Source organism: Aricia agestis, chromosome 4 (genome assembly GCF_905147365.1).
Source record: "Aricia agestis chromosome 4, ilAriAges1.1, whole genome shotgun sequence".
Lineage (NCBI taxonomy): Eukaryota > Metazoa > Arthropoda > Insecta > Lepidoptera > Lycaenidae > Aricia > Aricia agestis.
The window spans coordinates 8965175-8985086 of NC_056409.1; the positions used below are offsets into that span (position 1 = coordinate 8965175).

General features: G+C 34.6%; 1 protein-coding gene across 5 annotated transcripts; it reads left to right on the forward strand.

Moving 5' to 3' along the window:
* The first annotated feature begins 4989 nt into the window (after positions 1-4989).
* Positions 4990-18739, forward strand: LOC121726691 (yemanuclein). Of its 5 annotated transcripts, none has more exons than XM_042114170.1 (17): positions 4990-5210; positions 9487-9588; positions 9677-9784; positions 11076-11219; positions 11291-11425; positions 11527-11614; positions 11774-11885; positions 11978-12109; positions 12488-12612; positions 12940-13276; positions 13393-13473; positions 14150-14371; positions 14482-15493; positions 16075-16132; positions 16835-16898; positions 18047-18096; positions 18281-18739. In XM_042114170.1, exons 1-17 carry the CDS (start codon positions 5052-5054, stop codon positions 18283-18285), a joined length of 2934 nt encoding a protein of 977 aa, XP_041970104.1. In that variant the 5' UTR covers positions 4990-5051; the 3' UTR covers positions 18286-18739. The 5 variants fall into 5 exon arrangements, with proteins under 5 accessions (XP_041970104.1, XP_041970105.1, XP_041970107.1 ...); XM_042114171.1 differs by having other exon boundaries at positions 18052-18096; XM_042114173.1 differs by lacking the exon at positions 16835-16898.
* Positions 18740-19912: the final 1173 nt, after the last annotated feature.

A 19912-nucleotide genomic window follows, 5' to 3' on the forward strand; every position in this document is an offset into this window, starting at 1 on the left:
ATACCTTAGGCCCCCTAATGTTTTTTTATACGGGGCCCCGCCAAGGCACGCTACGCTTCTGGTTCACTCGTGTGTGCCCCCAAAATGTATAACGTATATTTACGAAAAATATCTTAATTACAACCACAAAACACCGGCTAGTTGACGCCATATTGTAAACAAAACGCACCGCAGTGGTGAGCGCTGAACTAATTCAATCAAACGGCTGCTTTTGAATCAGCTGCAGTGTTGAATGTTTTGAGCGACTTGAATATTCAATTAAAAATCTAGACGTGTGATTGAATGGCGTTGTTCAGTCAAAGGGCTAGCTGTTTGATTGAACGACTATTTTAACCAGTTGGCTGCGATAGATACTCACGCGCGACAGCATCGATGCAGACGCGCGTTAGCATCGATGCAGAATAGGGATGATGACAAGGTCAAAGATTAGCGAATTTTGTTAATAAAATAAAGAAATCACGGTGAAAAATAAGTGTTCCCAAAATTACAGCTCGATAACATTTTTATTTTTTTGCTATGCCCCTTCAAAGTTAGATAATCAAGTCGATTTTTTTTTCAATTAAATTTCTTAATATTTGTATACCAATCGATAACTTAAGCAATTAAAAGAAACTTTTGTTATGAAACCACTTTCATATACGCAATATTTGATATACCCATCGAACAAAGTTGTCACCCGATGCGTACAAACTACGAAAAAGTGACGTCAGTCTTTCGTAGCACTTTGTATGGAGCGTTTCGGACAGGTCTATTTTATGAGATGTTTGAATTGTCATATCTTGGTGAATTTTTAAGCTATCAGAGTCATTCTTTCAGCGATGTTTCTATTTTTAAGGGTCTTTCAATTACCAATAAGAAAAAAAAATAGTCATCTAGCCTATAGCAGACGCGGGGTAGTGGGGGCATGACTTGCCGTCATTACTTCACTCACGTCACGCCTCACGTAAATATGGATTATGGGTGGACCCATGAATACTTCCTCTGTTTACGTTTACGTTTCTTTTTTAAAAGTAACTAGCTGTCCCGGTGAACTTCGTGTCACTTTAAAACCTTCCCTGGACTTCTACGAATACTTTAAGACTAAAATTAGCCCAATCCATTCAGCCGTTTTCGAGTTTTAGCGTTACTAACACAATTGAAAATCCATTTTTAGGGTTCCGTAGCCAAATGGCAAAAAATGGAACCCTTATAGATTCTTCATGTCTGTCTGTCTGTCTGTCCGTCCGTATGTCACAGCAACTTTTCTCCGAAACTATAAGAGATATACTATTGAAAATTGGCAAGTAGATGTAGTCTGTAAACCGCATTAAGATTTTGGGGCATTTTCAAAAAAATGTGTACCCCTGGTTTTTACCTTGTCCCTTGACTTCGCTACAGATTATTTGTAAAAAGTTACATACTAACATTTTGTAATTTTAATGTAGGAGCAAAAACAAGTTTTCTTTTATTAAAATACATTCACGTTTGTATAAATTTTTATTTACTATGAGATTTATAAGGGTTTTTAAGTACCGAGAACTATTAAATTCACCTGTCCCCTTCCCAGAAGTTGTAACAAAATCTTTAATAACTATTTTTTTTTCTTAAAGTAAGTTGCTTAAAAAACATATTTTAGATTCCTAAATATTTAATGTATCAATTGAATGTCTTGTTATTGAAAAATCTAACATAATTTAACTACAAATTAATTAAAATTATAATCATGAAAAAACAACCCGACCGTAATGTTCTGTATAGTGACCGTTTTTTTTTAGTTTTATAAACATACTACAAAAATATTTTCGGCACTAAATGATAGCACTATATTTCATTGTACATCGAGAAACTCCAATTTGAAGTTAGTAGTTAAAATCTGCTACAAGACGCGGACGCAGGTTGGACGGTTCTTCAGGAACGGTTTATTTGTTCAGATAAGTGACCATATATTGTAAGCATTATTATACTTTCTCCAACTGTTTTTACTGTTGACACGTTGCAAAATTAGCTTAGTATTTAGTATAAAAAAAGAAATTGTGATAACTATTACCTATCGGTTATTTACAAACACTTTAAAAGTAAAAGAAAGTAATATTACGTGACTTCCGATTTGTGACTTTTCGTATGGTCACATATAATGGAACGGACAAGTCACAACAGGCGGAAGGCTTAGTTCACATTTTAAATAAATTATTTTTTTATTCACAGATTTTATTAAGAAAATTGGAGATTTTTAAACTGGTACGATTAACGTACAAATATATTTTTTATTACTTATGTGTTAAGGTTACGCCGCGTTAAAGTAAAAACCCGTTTTGGATAATATGTTTTAGATTGCTAGTTTTCTATGAAAGGCCGGCCCGGCCTCTCACAGAAAACAAGCAATGAAACAGCAAAAAATGGAAAGGGCGTAAGCGACAAAATAGTTTTGTCGCGTAATTTAAAAACCATAAATACATTTCATATAAGCTATGGGCAAATTAAAGTGTATGCTTGAACCAATCTATGTACATTTTTGGAAGCTTAAATCACTCTCCTCTGTTGGAAAAATAGGAATCCCTTTTTTTACACAGGTCTATTTGATTGATTATTCTGTGTTATAAAAGTTGACCAATCGTGTTAAGTTATGGGTAAATCAAAGACAAAGACATGATAAATACTGACAATGAACTTTAATTTCTTAGCTTTAGTCATTGAAAAATCGATATCGCTACAGCCAAATTATCAAGGCGTCGCCTTTACTTGATAACAAATATACTATTTAAAATTTAAGTAAGTACCTAAAAGTTTTATTTTTTAAATAATTTTGATTTTATTTCCACTACTTTTCTATCAGTAAAGTTGAAAATCATTTTGTGTCATTGATATATTTAGATTTATAATAACAGACATCGGATTATATGCATTTGCATACTTGCATATATAATGTCACTTTTTAGGCGATAGTGCATATTTTGGCAATTTTTCGTTGATAGTGCATATTTCGGTATTCCATGGGCATTAAGATGGCAATCGGCGTATAATAAATAAATAAAAACTAAAAAGTCTGTATTTCAAGAAATTAAAAATCCTGAATTTTATGAAATTATAAAAATTGGCGCTTTTATTAATGTCACTATCCTAAAATTTATTACTACACATACACTATCTTAAAATTAAGTGACATTTGATTGTGCATATTTTGTGCATATTTCGACCACTTCTAGTGCATATTTGCATGTATATTTCGGCACTTTGTTCGTGCATAATATAATCCGATGTCTAATAATAACTTAGGAATTCGTAGACATGTGAACACATCTTTATGATTATGAGATGTTCGTCCCTCTAATTAATGAGGTTAAATCTATGAAATCAAAGAATTTTTTACTTTTATAAGTAGTGCGACAAGAAAAATGTTTACTTAAATAAAAGGTTTTTGTGTTATAAAAACTTCTTTAAATATTATGTTAAATATTACTTACTCATGTAAAAAAATGAAAAATACACTAGTGGGTAGGTCACATAGTCACACTATGGATTAAAAATAATTGCTACACTTGTTGATCCTTGAAATTAATATCTATATTTTTTTAATAAACAATTAAATATGCATTTCACTAGATTAAATAAACGAAGAAATCCATTTTTTGCTGTATTTTTTTGTATTAAATTATATTTTACATTTAGTCGCACAACGGAATCTGTTTCGTCGAAAATTCGATTTTGTTTCAATAATATCAGAATAATATAATGTTTTCGGCGTTCTTTTTAACTTATTCCATTAGTTCAATATTAGTTCAATAGTATTATAAAATTATTGTGGTCGCCATATACAATAACTTACATATCGAAATACTTAAAGGTAGGAGCTTCTAAAAAAATCAAAATCACCTAAAACTAGTAACACCGACGTTCCTCAAAATACCGGACCGGACATTGTTCTGTCCGGTATGACCGTTTATTTTTTACCGGACAAGAATCGAAAATACCGAACTGTACGCTTAAATACCGAACATCTGGCAACCCTAGTCGTGGCTCACGATAGCATCGATACAGTCGCGATGCTAATTATTCAATACAGCATCGATGCTGCACCGCAATTGCATCGCGACAGCATCGCTACTGTATCGCGACAGCATCGCGACTGTATTGACTGACTGTACTTAAAGTAGCGCAAGTGTGTAAAGGTGGACCATTTCTCTATATTAGCTCCGTGACCATTTGCAAGTGCATCGATGCTGGAGGCCTACTACGGAACTGTTTTGAGACTCAAACGAACGAGAACGCCGCGTCCTGCTCTAACAACGTCACTTCTCGTTTGTTAGAGCAGAACGCGGCATTCTCGTTTGATTGTTTGAGTCTCAAAATGGTTTCGTAACGGCCCCTGCAGGCTGCATCGCGACTGCATCGCTGATAAAAGTCGTAGTGTGTCAGGGGCCAATGATTTTTACTGAGCGAAAGTTGTGGACGACGGACGTAGGTATAGGTACTACGTTTCTTGTATTGATTTTAAAACCGACATAAATCTAATTTCTAAAATATTACTTTTAAAATATCGACCTTGTCTTGAAAGTTTGAATGTTTTCCTCTTCGGTTTTAATTTTGAAATTTGAATTAGTCATGGCCCATGGGTAAAGCAGATCAACTAACAAGCGCCATCTCTCAAATTTTTTTAGAAGCAATATGAACGTCAGTTGATAATATGAATACGTGGTTGAATAATAGATGGCAGTAGTTATTATGTTTTTAACAAAATCTAATTTCGACTCTTTTATCCTGAAAATTACGATTTGCTATAATATTTCGATAAACAAAATATGATGAGAAAGTGATGTTTTATTTATTCATTATAATGTACATAAATTTATCTAAGATAAGCAATAATTAATAAAAATTCTAAATATAATTTTTAATCGATTACTGCGCCATCTTGTGTCTTATTTGATAAACAATTATTTTAGTACCGTGAAAATCCGTAGCGCTGACCACCCAAACAACAAATTCCAACATGGTGGCAATGTGGTACACAGTTTGAAAATGCAGGCCGTGTCATGCTTTGAAAAAAATCATTCTATATTTGAATTTGGTGGAAAATGTCGGACCCTAAACGTGCTACTCTTATAACAGTGGGTGCTACAAAAAATGTGAAGAATAATGTGAATAAAACAGTGAGATTAACAATAAACTTGGATGAAAGCAACGAAAGTAAATATCCAGAACTGAATTACAAGGAACTAGTCATAGCAACAGCGGTAAGTTATAACAGAAAATCATAGTAATTTACGCAACCATAGCGGTTTTTCAGCTCCTTGCATTGTTAAGTACATAAGGAAATCATAAAATTCCAAATAAATAGGGCGTCTATGACCTTAAAAGTTGTTTTAATCTGAACTCATCTTGAGCACTTAGGATATTTTTTGCTTACGTTACATAGGTTTGCATTAGGTTTGTTACATGATTTTGCGTTTACGGATTGTGCGGGAAGCCCAGATATCGGTCGCCATGTTTGCAATAATTTAAGACGAACGATCGTCATCCTAGGGCAAAATAAGTGCAATGTTATTGTGCATGTATAATATAGAGCACTTATTATTTTCTTAGAAACCATTATATATTTTATTATATTAACAACTAGGTACCATGCACAAACAATCGCTTACGTATTGATAATTTACACTGATAGCATAAGGAGCGAAAGTAGTGGACGGATGACCTAGGTTAACCCGCCTATGTAGTGTTGTTTGTATTCCACAGAAGGGCTATTTTAGGTTACTTGCTATGATTATTTTTATTGTGAAAATGATATAATTATATTATAGAAAGTTGCTATTATTATGATATTTTGATAGTATTTAGCTGTCAGATGATTACGCGTTATGTTCGTGTGTGTGTGTTCTGCTTGTGTGTTCGTCTACGAGTTGCGTTGATAAAATATAGGGATTATATTTTTGCAGTATACTACGTGCAAAATATTAATGAATGGAATTATAACACATAATATGTTTATTTGTGTTGTGCTAATGTCTCGATTAATCGCGCGTTCTTATGACATTTTTGTAACATTCTTGACTCATAAATAACGTGTTTCTGACTTGACGATAAATCGATTTTGTAAATTATAAACGGGGTTAGGTTATAACATATACATAGTGTAATAAGTGTGTGTGACATTTTATACTTGTTTGTGTAGTGTGTGTGAATGGTATATAGGTAAGGACGTGTAGGTGTACTTGTGAGCGAAACTTAACTTTTGTACATTATATAGGTACGATACCTATACGGGCATTTTCTTGCGCTAAAGTATTTTGCGTTTGCCTTTCACGGACGGCTCGGCAGCTTTTAGGTTGTTTCGATGTCTGGCGACTGGCGTATTTTTTTCGTAAATTTGACATCTCGCGTTACGGAATTGTATTCGTTTTCGTGAGTTTGTTTATCGCATGTTATTATTGAACTTGAAAGAGGAATAAAAATATTAATTTTGAGTACATTTTATAAAGGTTTATACTTTTGTTATCGTAAAATACTTACATAATTTTTTTTTATGAAATAAGGGGGCAAACGAGCAAACGGGTCACCTGATGGAAAGCAACTTCCGTCGCCCATGGACACTCGCAGCATCAGAAGAGCTGCAGGTGCGTTGCCGGCCTTTTAAAAGGGAGTAAAGTAATAGGAGAGGGTTGGGATGGGAAGGGGAGGGTAGGGAAGAGAATAAGGTAGGGGGGCGCAAGCGCTGTTTCACGCCGATTTTCTGTGAGAACGTGGTGTTTCTCCGCTCGAGCTGGCCCATTCGTGCCGAAGCATGGCTTTCATGGCATGGTGTATTTACGATAATAAAAATATATAATGGTACTTTCACAAAAATAGGACAACTTATGAAAGCATATTTTTGTCTTCATCATATTTAATTTGTTATTAAATTCCCTGTTAGTGTACATGATAGGTGATCAATTGTGTCTTGTCTAAAACGGCCAGTCAATTTATGCCTTATTTTAGGAGATTTTTAGAGTTTTGCAAATTTTGGCATCTAGGGACTGACAACTTTAATAATTAGGGACTGCTATTTGTTGATCTGGGAACATAAAAATGTCTGAACCATCTGGACAATTTTTTTTTTCTTTGTCAAAGTTTATATTGCATGCAGACCAAAGCTGTTTGAAATTAAAAAAGAAGTTAAAAAACTCAACAAAAGAAGTTAAACTTCTTTTGTTGAGTTTTTTAACTTCTTTTGATGAGTTTTAGCTATTGATATATTTTCCATAATTGTTTTTCTTCAGGCTATTCTATTTTTTCAGTTGAGAAGGATATAATATACTATATTTCGTTATAGTACTGATATTATCATATTAAACGTCAGTCCCTAGCTTCTTTAAAAGCTAGGGCCTGATGGTCTAGGGACTGATGATTTGGAATAAAATCAAACTTAAAATCCTATTGCCAACAATATTAAGCAGTCTAATATGATATTGCGAACAAAGCCGATGTATTACTTCTAAATATTTATTAATTCTTAAGAATTTAATATCAATTAACTGTTTTTAATTACTTATTTAGGGAATGAACAAGTGACTGGAACTACCACATGATGGCCCACAAACTTCCATGTTTGCACTGATTTATAAAGTAACCGCTGCAAAACGAGTGTTGTCAGCGAATAACTTCATGTAATACTTTAAAATTCACAAATAATATTCAACATTAATTCAAATGAATGTCGCGAAATTTTAAAATTCGTAAGTGGCTAGGGCCTGGCGAAAAAAGTTGAGGACACTAAACTCAGAGAAAAATTAATTATTGTTAAAATAGTAACTTAATTAGCTGCGTGTTACATATTATGCACCCTCTATGAAAACTGGACTTAGCACAGATTTGCCGAACACCATTAAAAGGACATCATCATCCTCAGTCAGCTATAGTCAAACATCTCTTGGACTATAATAAACTTGAAGCATACTTCAAGTGATGCCGTCTCTCAGACTATATAATATAGATAAGACCACTCAAGAAGTTTCTTAATAAAATTGCGAAAGGCAAGGAATACCGAAAATGCTGCCGCCGCATCATCGAGGTGGTCCCAACTCCGTGGGGCCTCATTTTGGTAGTTAGTTAGCTCACTTTAGATCTTACATCGATCAGGGTCTCAGGGTCTCAGGGTCTCAGATCTTTTTATAAGTACAGAATAGATGACCGTATGGGGCTTGATGAATTAATAAATGTTTTAAATTAAATCGTTTTTTTGGAACTCCCGTACGATAACACTATAATTTGCGTGTACTTAAACATTTTAAAAAATATTTATAGAAATAAGTATAAACAATACTTTTTTGTATATGGATTCCTAAACACAAAATTTCGTAGGTCGGACATGCCTTGGGACTGACATTTGGGACCCATAAAACAAATTTTAGCAATATAATATAATGTCACTTTTAATATGTTAATTTGGAGTATAAATTAAACACATTTAGAACTGTTATATTTTAGCAATTGCAGTAGTAAGTAATTATTGATTATTGTATGTAAAATGTCCTGCGGACATAGAGTTGCCCTATTTTTAACCCCCGACAAAAAAGAGGGGTGTTATAAGTTTGACGTGTCTGTCGGTCTGTCTGTCTGTCTGTCTGTCTGTCTGTCTGTCTGTCTGTCTGTCTATCTGTGGCATCGTAGCATCCAAACGGGTGGATCGATTTTGATCTAGTTTTTTTTGTTTTTGTGAAAGCTTTTGTTTCATCAGAAATAATTGAATTTTTCTTGTCAAAATTATTTTTCGCGTATCTTAAGGCAGATAAATGAATGAGGATGGTACAGATTTGCACCAAAGTTGGAATAAACAAATTTTGAAGTAATAGCCAAGCTGTGAATCAGTTTCTAGTATGACATTATAGTCTGGTGATTGACTCAAAGGAGGGTACGGTGTAGAGTGCATTAGCGGGAACCGAAGCGATTTCTGTAGGAACTTATTCAGGGGACAAAACATACTAAAAGTCCTGACGTCTAGGAGGTGAGCCAAAGGGCCCTCCCTTTGGCTCACCTTTGGGGCGACATAACTAAAAAACTATGCATAGGACAGCAAAAAATATTCTATACTTGATAAAATTAAAGCTTCTTAAATTAAATTCTATACAGTTTTTCCAAATTCTCATCCGTTTTTGACATTACATGCTCAGGAAAAGTGAAAATTAAAAAAAAAACTTTATTTTTAAATACTTATTCCTTTCTATTTCTGTTTGAATAATAACTTTATCACTTTTATGTTTCGTTCGGTGAGTGACAGGGCCTAACTCACCGAACCCTACATCCCTCGTCCCTCATTACACCACTTAAAGCGGCAACACACCTGTAGCACCCCAGGTGTTGCAGATGCCGCATAGGCAAATGGTAACCACTTTTCATCAGGTGGACCATACTCTTGTTTGCCAGCTTAGTTATATGTGTGTGTAAACTAGCGACCCGCCCCGGCTTTGGTATAAACCTATACTTTTATGAAAAAAAGGAACCAAAAAAGTTGTACCTACATATTTTCCATTTCAGAGAAAGAAGCGTACGGAGAATGGTAAAACTGAAGGGCTGGACCCATTTTCAGACAATGATGATGACGTTGAGAGAGTTGCCAGGAAATTTGAACAAAAATATGTAAGCTACAATTTATTACCATAATGCATACATAATTTAATTAAATAGCTTTAAATATAAATTCATATAATTTGATTTTACTTCATAGGGAGGAAAAAGCACCTATGGAAGAAAAGGCAGGTCCAAATATGATGAGTTTGCAGACATTGGTGCTGGTTATGATGAAAACGACTCATTTATTGATAACACAGATGGTGTAAGTATTTACTTCTAAGTACAAGGTTTTATGTGCATAGTGCATACTTGGCGCTTTGCAAGGTGTTTTTTATTTATAGAGTTATTTATTATATTATATTCTTACTAGATGAAAACCCGGCTTCGCTCGGGTAAACTTGTAACTCAATACACATCTATGTACAAAATGTAAGTAAGTAAATATTTGTGTAGTCTTTTTTTCTCAAGAAATATTAAAGGAAAGCAAGACTCGTAAAGATTCGTATAGCTTAGTTAATTATATTTAAAAATAGTAAATAAAACTGCAAAAGTTTTACATAGGTACCTGCTTAAACATTTTTATTTCAAATCAACATTATCTAAGGTTAATAATTTATCTTGCATTAGTCTTTTTCTCTACATTGACAGGTAGGTAAGTACCTACTTACTAATTTTAATAAAAACAATAATAGTAGGTAGGTATAGTATTTTTAACCGACTTAGGAAAAGGGTTGTCAATTCGAATTTCGAACCGTATGTATGTAAAATTTCCAGAATTGCCTCGTTTTCGTATATTAGTTTATAATATCAGCGTCTGAATTTTGAAATCGGTTTTATCTTTGAAATTAAAAAAAACTTGAGAGGTGCCAAGGGACACCCGAATGGATTGAAATTAAGTATTTCTTATGTTCAAAAAACCTGTATGACATATACACTCAAAAATATTATTAAAAAAACACCATCTATTGACGCCCAGGACAACGCGTCGCTGTTTAGTCTCAAAAAACGCCATCTAGTTGACGCACAGGAATACTATCAACGCCCTCTGCCCCTACCATGCAGGTACTAATAAAAAAGTGTCGAGGTCAAATATCCTTCTGTCTAGCCCTCTTTACGCCGAACGCGCCATAAGGAACTTCGTTCCAATACTATTATAAAAAGATAAACCAACTTCAAAATTGTATGTTACATACATATTGAGAATTAAAATTCCCTAGATGTCAAAAACACATTAATTGCTAATTGTTGAGACGCTGATAAGTGATAACAAACAAAAGCAACAAAAAAAGGGTGCGCTATGGTGCGCCATGACTGCCGGCAGGTAGAAAATGAGCAATGGCATGTGTCAGTTTACAGCAAGATAGCGCGTGAAGTTTGTTTGTCAGTGTCATTAGAATTTAACGAAATTCTCCAAAATCCGAATTTTGCGGATATATGTTGTCGACTCGAAATCAATATTTTTTTATTCTCTATTCATTTATGGTTTCGATCGAGTCTATCGTACCCCTGGACGAAATCATTAATATAGAAATAAAGAAAGTCATTATTTTCAGTATGATGAGATGATTCCACCTGAATGTGATACTCTATATGGTGGGTTCTACATCAACTGCGGATCTCTTGAATTTAAGACTGTACCAGAAAATGTAACTGCCACATCTGACGGTGAACCTAACAGAAACCATGTTCGCAATAAGGTATTGTTATTACTTTACAAAATATATTTTTTGTCATTACATACTATTATAAAAAAATCTTTTCTTGGCAGAGGCGAATATCTTCCAGCAGCAGCGATGATGCGTCATCAGACAGTTCTTCGGAATCTGACAGTCAGGAGGCGAAGGATACAAAGGCTATCGCCAATGGAGATGTTGACTCACATAAAATAGAACATCGGAAGAAGGTATGGATTACAATATTACGAACCATTTTCATACTGCCACAAGTTATGGAAAACCAGATAAAGATAACTAACTAAAAAAAAATAACTATTTTTTGCTTCAGAAAAACAAGGATGTTGATAAGAAAAAAGCCAAAAAGGTTCGACGGACAGATTCTTCTGCTGCCAATTCTGGAAAGCAGACATCAGATGGTATTTACCTTTTTATAAGTACACCCTGAGTATTACATTAAACATATTGTGATTTTTAATTATTTTATAATTAATAATTATAATAATATAAAAAAAGTTTATTGTTATTTATATACTCATACAACTTACAAGTAACTACTATGCTAACACTGTTTGCAGACAATGCTCTTGGAGATGCTGAAAGTGCAGACTCGAGGACATCACAGTCAGACTCCTTAACGTCAAAACCGGCGCCTAGTTCAGAAAATCCTATTACTTCTGACAGCTCAAGGTATAATAATTATTTAGCTTCATAATAGGCATAGCAATTTGTTGCAAGAAAATACTATTAATCTGTTTTACATAATATTTTGAATTTTACAGGGATACAGAAGCAAAGGTTGAAATAAAACTGCCACCTCCAATAAGTCAGTTGTTGGAGGAGATTGAGGCACAAAATGTGCGAGTGAAAGACACAAAAGAAGCAGACTCAATCATAGACCAGTATGCATTAAGGTAATTAGATGCAAAATACAACAATATAAACTTTAGAATTATTTGCATAACTTAGTTACATTCATAGACATGATGAGTTCCAACGGCATTATTGTATTCAAAATATCTATATGCACAATGTTACAACTTAATTTGAAATGAAATGGATGATTTTCTTTTGACCCAACATGGAAATATTTTGATGACGCCTATTATTATACTCCGCGTCATTTCATCCAAACAGGACAAACACAATCTAAAGAACAATATGGGTGACTATAACGCTATCAACACAATAAAAGATAATTTTAAAATGAATACATTGGCTCATTAGAATCGTTAGAATTTTTTGTTAACATTTAGGCTAAAATTAATTGAAATTGAATTTGTTGTATGCAGGTTACATCGTGTGCTAAATAAGGCGAATGCTGACAAGCGAGTGAAGCGCGTCGCTTGGGGCCGAGCGTCGAAGATGTTGCATGTGTCCCGAGCGCGCCTGCTGCAGCGGTCACGTGCTCTTGATGGTTAGCGCACAAGTTACTGCTTTATTATAACGCCCGTCATCTACAGATAAAGTGTCAGATTACAAGCTTTGTCTCTTTGATATTGAGTCATTAAGATGTTTTGTGATTACTTTTTACTATCTCCTATCAATTTTTAGGTACACTTATCTATAATAATAATCGCATAAACTATTTATAATTCATTTCAATAACCTTAATTCATCAAGCCCCATATGCTCACCGGTGAACGAGACACAATAGAATATCTATTGTGTCTCGTTTTCCCACGATCGACGGGTTAACATTCTTGTCTATCTTATTAATAAATAATAATGTACTTTTCTGCAGCTAAAACTTCATCTGTGACTTCAAATTCATCCCAAGTCGTCACTGCAAGTACGTCAGTTATAACGGCGGCAACTATTACAACAACAGAAACTGTACCTAACTCATCAGTACCAACATGTAAAAGTGCCCCAGTTACTTTGAATAAAGCAGCCTCTGCCCCTACTATCAGTAAACCCAATACTTCTACTATTGTTACTAAATCTGTACCCGCAACTACAACTGCAACCAAAACGACGACAACGAGTAAACGGAAAGCAGAAGATAAGCTCAAAGATTTGGACGTCAGTCAAATGTCACCGGAGGAAAAGGAATCAAAGATTGTTGAAACACTGAAAAAGTAAGTACCAAACATACTTTTTAAAAGTGTAACCAAAACATACTACTTTAATGTAATACATCGATTAATTTTTAATGTTGGTGAAGTAATGTTTTGTTATTTTTGTTCAATTTCAGGTTAAAAGAATTAATAGACGAGAGAAAGCCATCTATGATGTCTGCTTACAATGCAGAGTGTGAACGAGTACAGGAAGAGAGGTAACCTAATTTTATATTTTATTTTATTAAGTATATTATAGATATTAATGTGTGCCATGGCAATGTTATATTAAATTGTATAAATATTTTAAATCAGTAAAAAACTATATTGGATGCTACGAATAACAAAAACTAAGAAATCTTTTAAGCTTAGGCCAAACCTACGCGACCAGGCGACTGCGAAGCGGAGCGTCAAGTTGTCAAATGTGTGTTTAGTATACAAAAAACACATTTGACAACTTGACGCTCCACTTCTCAGTCGCCTGGTCGCGTAGGTTTGGCCTAAGCTTAACTCCCATACTATTACCATTTTAAATTTGGTTCCCTTCGAACTGTCATGTAACGTCAGCCTAATACCGCTCAAGGCCACCTAAATTGGCAACTCACCGAGGCGGCCATTTTTAAAAGAAGAAGAAATATTGCAAATGTATTGAAATGTGTACCTAAGGTGTGGTAAAGTATGTATTGTAGAGCATGTTTTTTGACAGAGTACTTTTCCTTAGTTTTTATTATTTGTAGATCGGATGTCACAATTTTGTTGACTCAAATTCCAAAACTCTATGAGATTATCGGTTATTACTGGATGCGACATGCGAAGGTGACAATCAGGACAACATTGGTTTTAAAAATACATTCGCAATTTATTTCTACTATAATTGTACTATTACTATTGCAGGAAGAAGCTAGCTCAGTACACGGCTGAGAGCGGCGGTCCGCATATCGACAAGCGGCTGCCCAAGAGGCGGTTTCCGTGGTGCGCGCGGAGTCGCTCGCTGCTGGCGCGCCTGGCGCACCTTGCCGCGTCGCCCACAGACGCCGCCAAGTTGCTGCACGCGCGAGCGCTGCCCCTTTTCCCCTCGGGCTTCGTACGAATGCCCACGCTACTGAAGCAAGCAGAGTGAGTAGCTTTTTTGGATATAAAATAGAATTTATCAGAATAATCCGTATCGTGCTGGATTTAAGACTTATATTGTATTAGAAATTTTAAATTAACATTAATTGTTTCAGCTTAAACAAGGAGGTAAAAGCTTCGGACGTTAAATTTCAACGAGCGCCAGCAGCGGCTACCTTTCCTCAACTGCCTGCGACATCTGCGCCGCAACCATTTATTGAGCCTATACAGTTCCCGAGTTCCCTTACTGTCACCACAACCATAAAACCTATGGACAAGGGAAAATCTGATGATCCAGGTACATTTACGACCATCGTAAATTCCTTCCTACCAAATAAGGAATCGAGTACGGATAATATGGACGACAGGAAAAATGACGCCGCCGATAAGGGTAAAGAGGACTACATTCGTCCCAATAACATTGGCAGTATAACTATAACCCCTGTAAGAACTGAGAAAAAAATAAACAACAGCAGCGACAAAAATAAGGAACCTCTACTGAGAGTTAAATCGCCGGCGGCACTCAATGAAATGGTAAATAAAAAGGATAAACAGAAAAAAGATAAAACAAATTATGTTAAAGAAAAAAGTGTTGATACTCCGTTGCACATCGACACTGGATATCAAAGTAAAAAAGAATCGACACAGAGTCCAAAGAACATGGAGGAAATAAGTCAAAAGCATATTGAGAGTATGAGGATAGCAGAGAACAATATACCTCGGCCGGTTTTGGTGGCTAAACATTCCCCAACGTTCGCGAAACCCGATAAAAGGCCGCCCGACGCGCGTAAAAAGAAGGAAGTGTTAATAGTATCAGATATGGATCCTCTGGCAGATTGTCCTCAGGAGCCTCTCGCCGTGGACGACAGCAGTAGTGACGTGGAAGTGATCGAGGACAAATCGGACCCGAGTGAACCTAAGAGTGATAATAAAAGTGATAAAGTGCCTTCAAAGGACAAAGTCGTTGACTCTACAAATCACAAAAACGTTAACAGTGTTAAACAAACGAAAAGTGTTAGTTCTAAGGACAAGGAGTGTAGGACAGAGAAATCTGACAGGGTAGAGCAAAACATGGAGGAGGGTCCCGACGACATGATGACCTTGTTGAGAAATATCACAGAAATGGGGGTAAGTGGATGTTGATTGATCATATTATTTGGAAGTCTGTGAAGAGTTTGCCTTGCGTCCTGTATACAATCCATAAAGTTGATATACCTAGCGGAATAGAGCAACAATCTCGAGCTGTCAAACGAAACCAAAATTGGTTTTCATCCGTGTGAAAAATATGTGTACGTATACACTTACACAAGCATGATTGAATATGAAATCTATGAGATTAAATTGTCAACGTGCGGCATGTGCCAACTGGACGTAAAAAAAAGAGTGCTGCTGTCATGTATCACAAGTCTCTTTACCACGCAGTGTTACTGATAGTGACATCTCGCTTGCTCAGGTCTTTGTTTCTCTATTCCGCTAGGTATATTAACTTAATGTGTGAAACAGTTAGGTATATTAACTTTATGATACAATCTGCTTTATCAAACTGTACTTATATCAGTTTGATAAGGCAGACTGTATACATACACCTCATTAAAATTTTGGTTTTGACAGAGCACAACTCATATTTCAAACTATTATTTATATAATTAATATGTACAGAATTTTATGAAACATCCGAACAACACTTATTTTCTTAAATATTTTTTCAGAATTCACAAAAGCCTCAGAAACTAAATTGCAACTCATTTGGGGGTGTTATCAATAATGGTGAGTAAACTTATGTGGTCATAAATGGGATTTAAGTTTTTACTTTGAAGAGAAAGCATGGCAATATAAAAGATAGGTGTGAAACAAGGTTTTTTATTCATTGAAATTGAGTTTGGCGCTCATTAGAAAATATCTGTAACATTAAAAGACTTCAAAAGTCTTAGGGCCTGTTTCACCACTTCCCGATAAGTGCCGAATAGGCAATCCACAACTTAACAGATGAATTATGGAGAATCTGTCAAAACGTTGTGGAGAGCCTATTCGCCACTTTATCAGTTAGTGGTGAATCTGCCCTTAGTATAAAATGCTAATCACACCTACTTTTATCCTACCTGTATTTTAATAGTATTGGATTGGTACAAAATATGGTTTCAAGTATAAAATCATGGGAATTAGAACAAATGGTTTCAAGTATAAAATCATATATTAGTTTTCTTGCTTAGTTCTATTAAAACAATTGCGACCTGTTTGGGATTTGAAATATTTATTACATACTTACGTTAAAAAAACAATATTTGGTTTAAAATGTAAATAAAGAGCATAAATAAAAAAAACTAATTCTATTTAAATAGCGTCATTATTTCATTGTAAATAACTGCTTTATTGGGGTGTGCATCGCATAGTGGTAGACAGATATTTCTATTGAATATTGACTATATTTACATACATTATAAGATATTTAATTAATTTTTTTTTGGTCAGCCAAGAAGGAGTCTTCCAAATACAATCAGCCGGTTTTCAATCCTCATAGCGATAAAGACAAACTGTAAGTTTGGTTGAGGAGCTAATATTAGGGCTATTATGAATGCACATTATATTATACCATGTGCTTGCACTATATAATATGCCTTTTTAAGTTTGCAGTGCGTCTTATATTTAGTTCAGTCAGAGCTTGCTTTACAAACTTTACTTCCTTTGAGTTTTTATTGTTTTTTGCGTTAATTTGGTTTGGGGTATGTAGCTCAGTCAACAAAGTAGTTGTAGAATGCGTGAGCTGAAACCTAAGCAATTTCTGCAGGAACTTATTCAGGGTGGTTATGAACAAAACATACTAAAAGTCCTGACGTCTAGGAGGTGAGCCGGAGAGAGGAGAGGGCAGCAAAGGTCTCAATTTTTGGTTTTTCGCGTGCGTAAACTATGCGTTGTAGCAAAAAATATTCTATGACGACATTAGAGATTATTAAATTCTCTATAAATTAGATTTTATACAGTTTTTCCAAATTCTAAAGAAAAGTAACCTTTGTCGCTTCCAGCTCACCTCCTAGACGTCAGGACTTTTAGTATGTTTTGTCCCTAATCACCCTGAATAAGTTCCAGCAGAAATCGCTTAGTTTCCCGCTCACGTACTCTATACCCTCTTTTGAGTCATTCATTAACCGGACTTATGGACTTTTTTTCATTTCATGTAACATTTTTTGCTCACCTCACCATCTGTATCTTATTCATTTCCAGAATTATTATTAAAGTTAGGCAATTAGTCTTGGTGCTATAAATTTTATTTTCTTTCTAATGATTTTGGATTGCAACTTCTACCTGTTTAGTTAAACTCTAGATAACAAAACAATTATAATTTTAATCACCACCATAGTTATAGTTTGTAACTAGTCTACAAATTATTTCTTCTGGTATGGGTCGGTCGGATGAAAATGTATCTTTAGATTTCTAAGAAAATTGAATATTTATTTAATACTTTACTCTGAATCTTTATTTACTTTAGTAAGTATACATAATATAATTCCTGCTTAACTTAATATTAAGAAACAATCAATTTTTGGCATAATAATGATTAAGCATCCAACAATTTCACCTAAACTTTTAGTAACAATGATAAATAATATTAATATCAACAAAAAAGAGATCTCAATTAATAGAAGGAATAAAATAGATTTCTATAGAGAGACACCTTTGTTTCAGCGCAGAACGAGCATCTTTGAACAAAATGGATGGATGTAATGCTATTACAGGTAAATCAATCTTGATACTCATTACTCATAATAATTTATAAACAAGGAATTTTAAAAAATCTGTAACGTAGGTCTTCCAAAAAGTTTTTCACTTTCACAGTAAATTGATTTATTAACCTTTTGCGCGCCCTCTCACACACTTTAACCATAATAGTAAAAATGTAATTATTGTTTTTTTTTTCAGGTTAATGGTCATCACCACAAAGCCTACATAACATGACTGCCTTGTATTTAATATCTAAAGTCATCAGTGGTTGTGTGAGTCGCAGTGGATTTGAAATATATATTATTATTACGGTATCTAAAATGAATCCTCTCTCAAAATTGTTGAACATTCTTTTTAAGTATTATGACAGCTCTCTGTTAAAAATAATCTGAATTGTTGTTTATTATCTTGTTTATCTCTAATCTGATCTGGCTCGAGACACCAAAGAAAATGAATAAGAGCAAAATCCTAACTTTAAAATTTCCTCTATAATAAAAAGTTGTTATCACAAATATCTCTCTTTTATGTAAAATGTTTTTCAAAATAAGAATCCACTGCGATAATTACTTAGTGTAAGTGCTTGCCTGGTGTGTGTCAGTCGGCCACGTTTTTCTTTTAATTAATATTTTAACCAGAGGCAGCTCTATAAGGGCTGGTTTACACGTATTTAAGTAGATAAGTAGTAACTAAATTTTAACTTAATTTGAAGTGCCTGCCCGAAATGTGTCAAGTGACAAACCCCACCTGCCAACTTAACAGAAAATAGTCAAAATTTCAATTTCCTTGTTTAGTACTTAACTTGCTACTTGCTACTAAATTGTGTGTTTACATGCAATAAGTAACTTAAAATTAAGTTAAAATTTAGTTAAATACTTATCAACTTAACACGTGTAAACCAGCCATTAGGCTTAGGCCAAACCTACGCGACCACGCTACTGCGAAGCGGGAGCGTCAAGTTGTCAAATGTGCGCTTCGCAATCGCGTGGTCGCGTAGGTTTGAACAAAGCATTATTGTCAATATTTTTGTGCCAAACGAAAAATTGTTTCGAAGTCATTATTTGGCACTTAAAAACACTTATTTTTGTGCCCATTGGAAGTAAGGGTATTATTGCATTTATGTGAAAATTATGCCAAATATGTCTTTAGTTATTTCGAATTGATTTAAGCTAGAAAATGTTTATTGTTTAATATGTACAAAAAACCCAAATGCAACAATACCTGTTTAAATAATTTGACGATTATAATAGTGTTTTATGGCCTTTAAAAAACGGGAGGAACCAACACAATAAGGTCCACTTGCACAGATCCAGGTTAAAGTAATACCGGGTCAAATAGTGTGTTATCTCTTACATTCTTTATATATTTTACGAAAGAGATAACGTTTAATCCAGGGTTAACTTTAACCCAGATCTGCGCAAGTGGGCCTAAGAATAATATTAGACAGTATTCATACGAGACCGCCCGGATCGTGCGCACGCACACATTGGCCATATTCAGTGGCGGCCTTAGGGGGTGGTGAACCGCGGACGGGACAATCGCCCGGGGCCTCGCTCTTGCAGGGGCCTCGAGTCATGGAAAATAATTGGATTATTGTGCTTAAATTAGAGATAATCTTAGTAAAAGCGCAAATTCAACTTTAAAGTTTATCATTTCTACTTTTGCATCACATAATTAATAAACGTATTCAAGGCCGCCACTGGCCAGATTCATAATATAACATGAAATAGCAATGTTGAGCGGGTTCGATTTTAAGGTTCAACGTTAAGTATATTTTCTATGTGGTTCCAAGTTGTTATTTTTCCCGTAGTTTATGAGTCATTTAAATTGGTA

Excerpts from the sequence above, each read along its gene's own strand:
- LOC121726691 (XM_042114170.1), top strand. The coding sequence starts at position 5,052 with ATGTCGGACCCTAAACGTGCTACTCTTATAACAGTGGGTGCTACAAAA. Across the intron at positions 11,426-11,526 it reads AAATAGAACATCGGAAGAAG|AAAAACAAGGATGTTGATAA; the intron begins GTATGGATTACA and ends TTTTTGCTTCAG. Across the intron at positions 11,886-11,977 it reads ATTACTTCTGACAGCTCAAG|GGATACAGAAGCAAAGGTTG; the intron begins GTATAATAATTA and ends TGAATTTTACAG.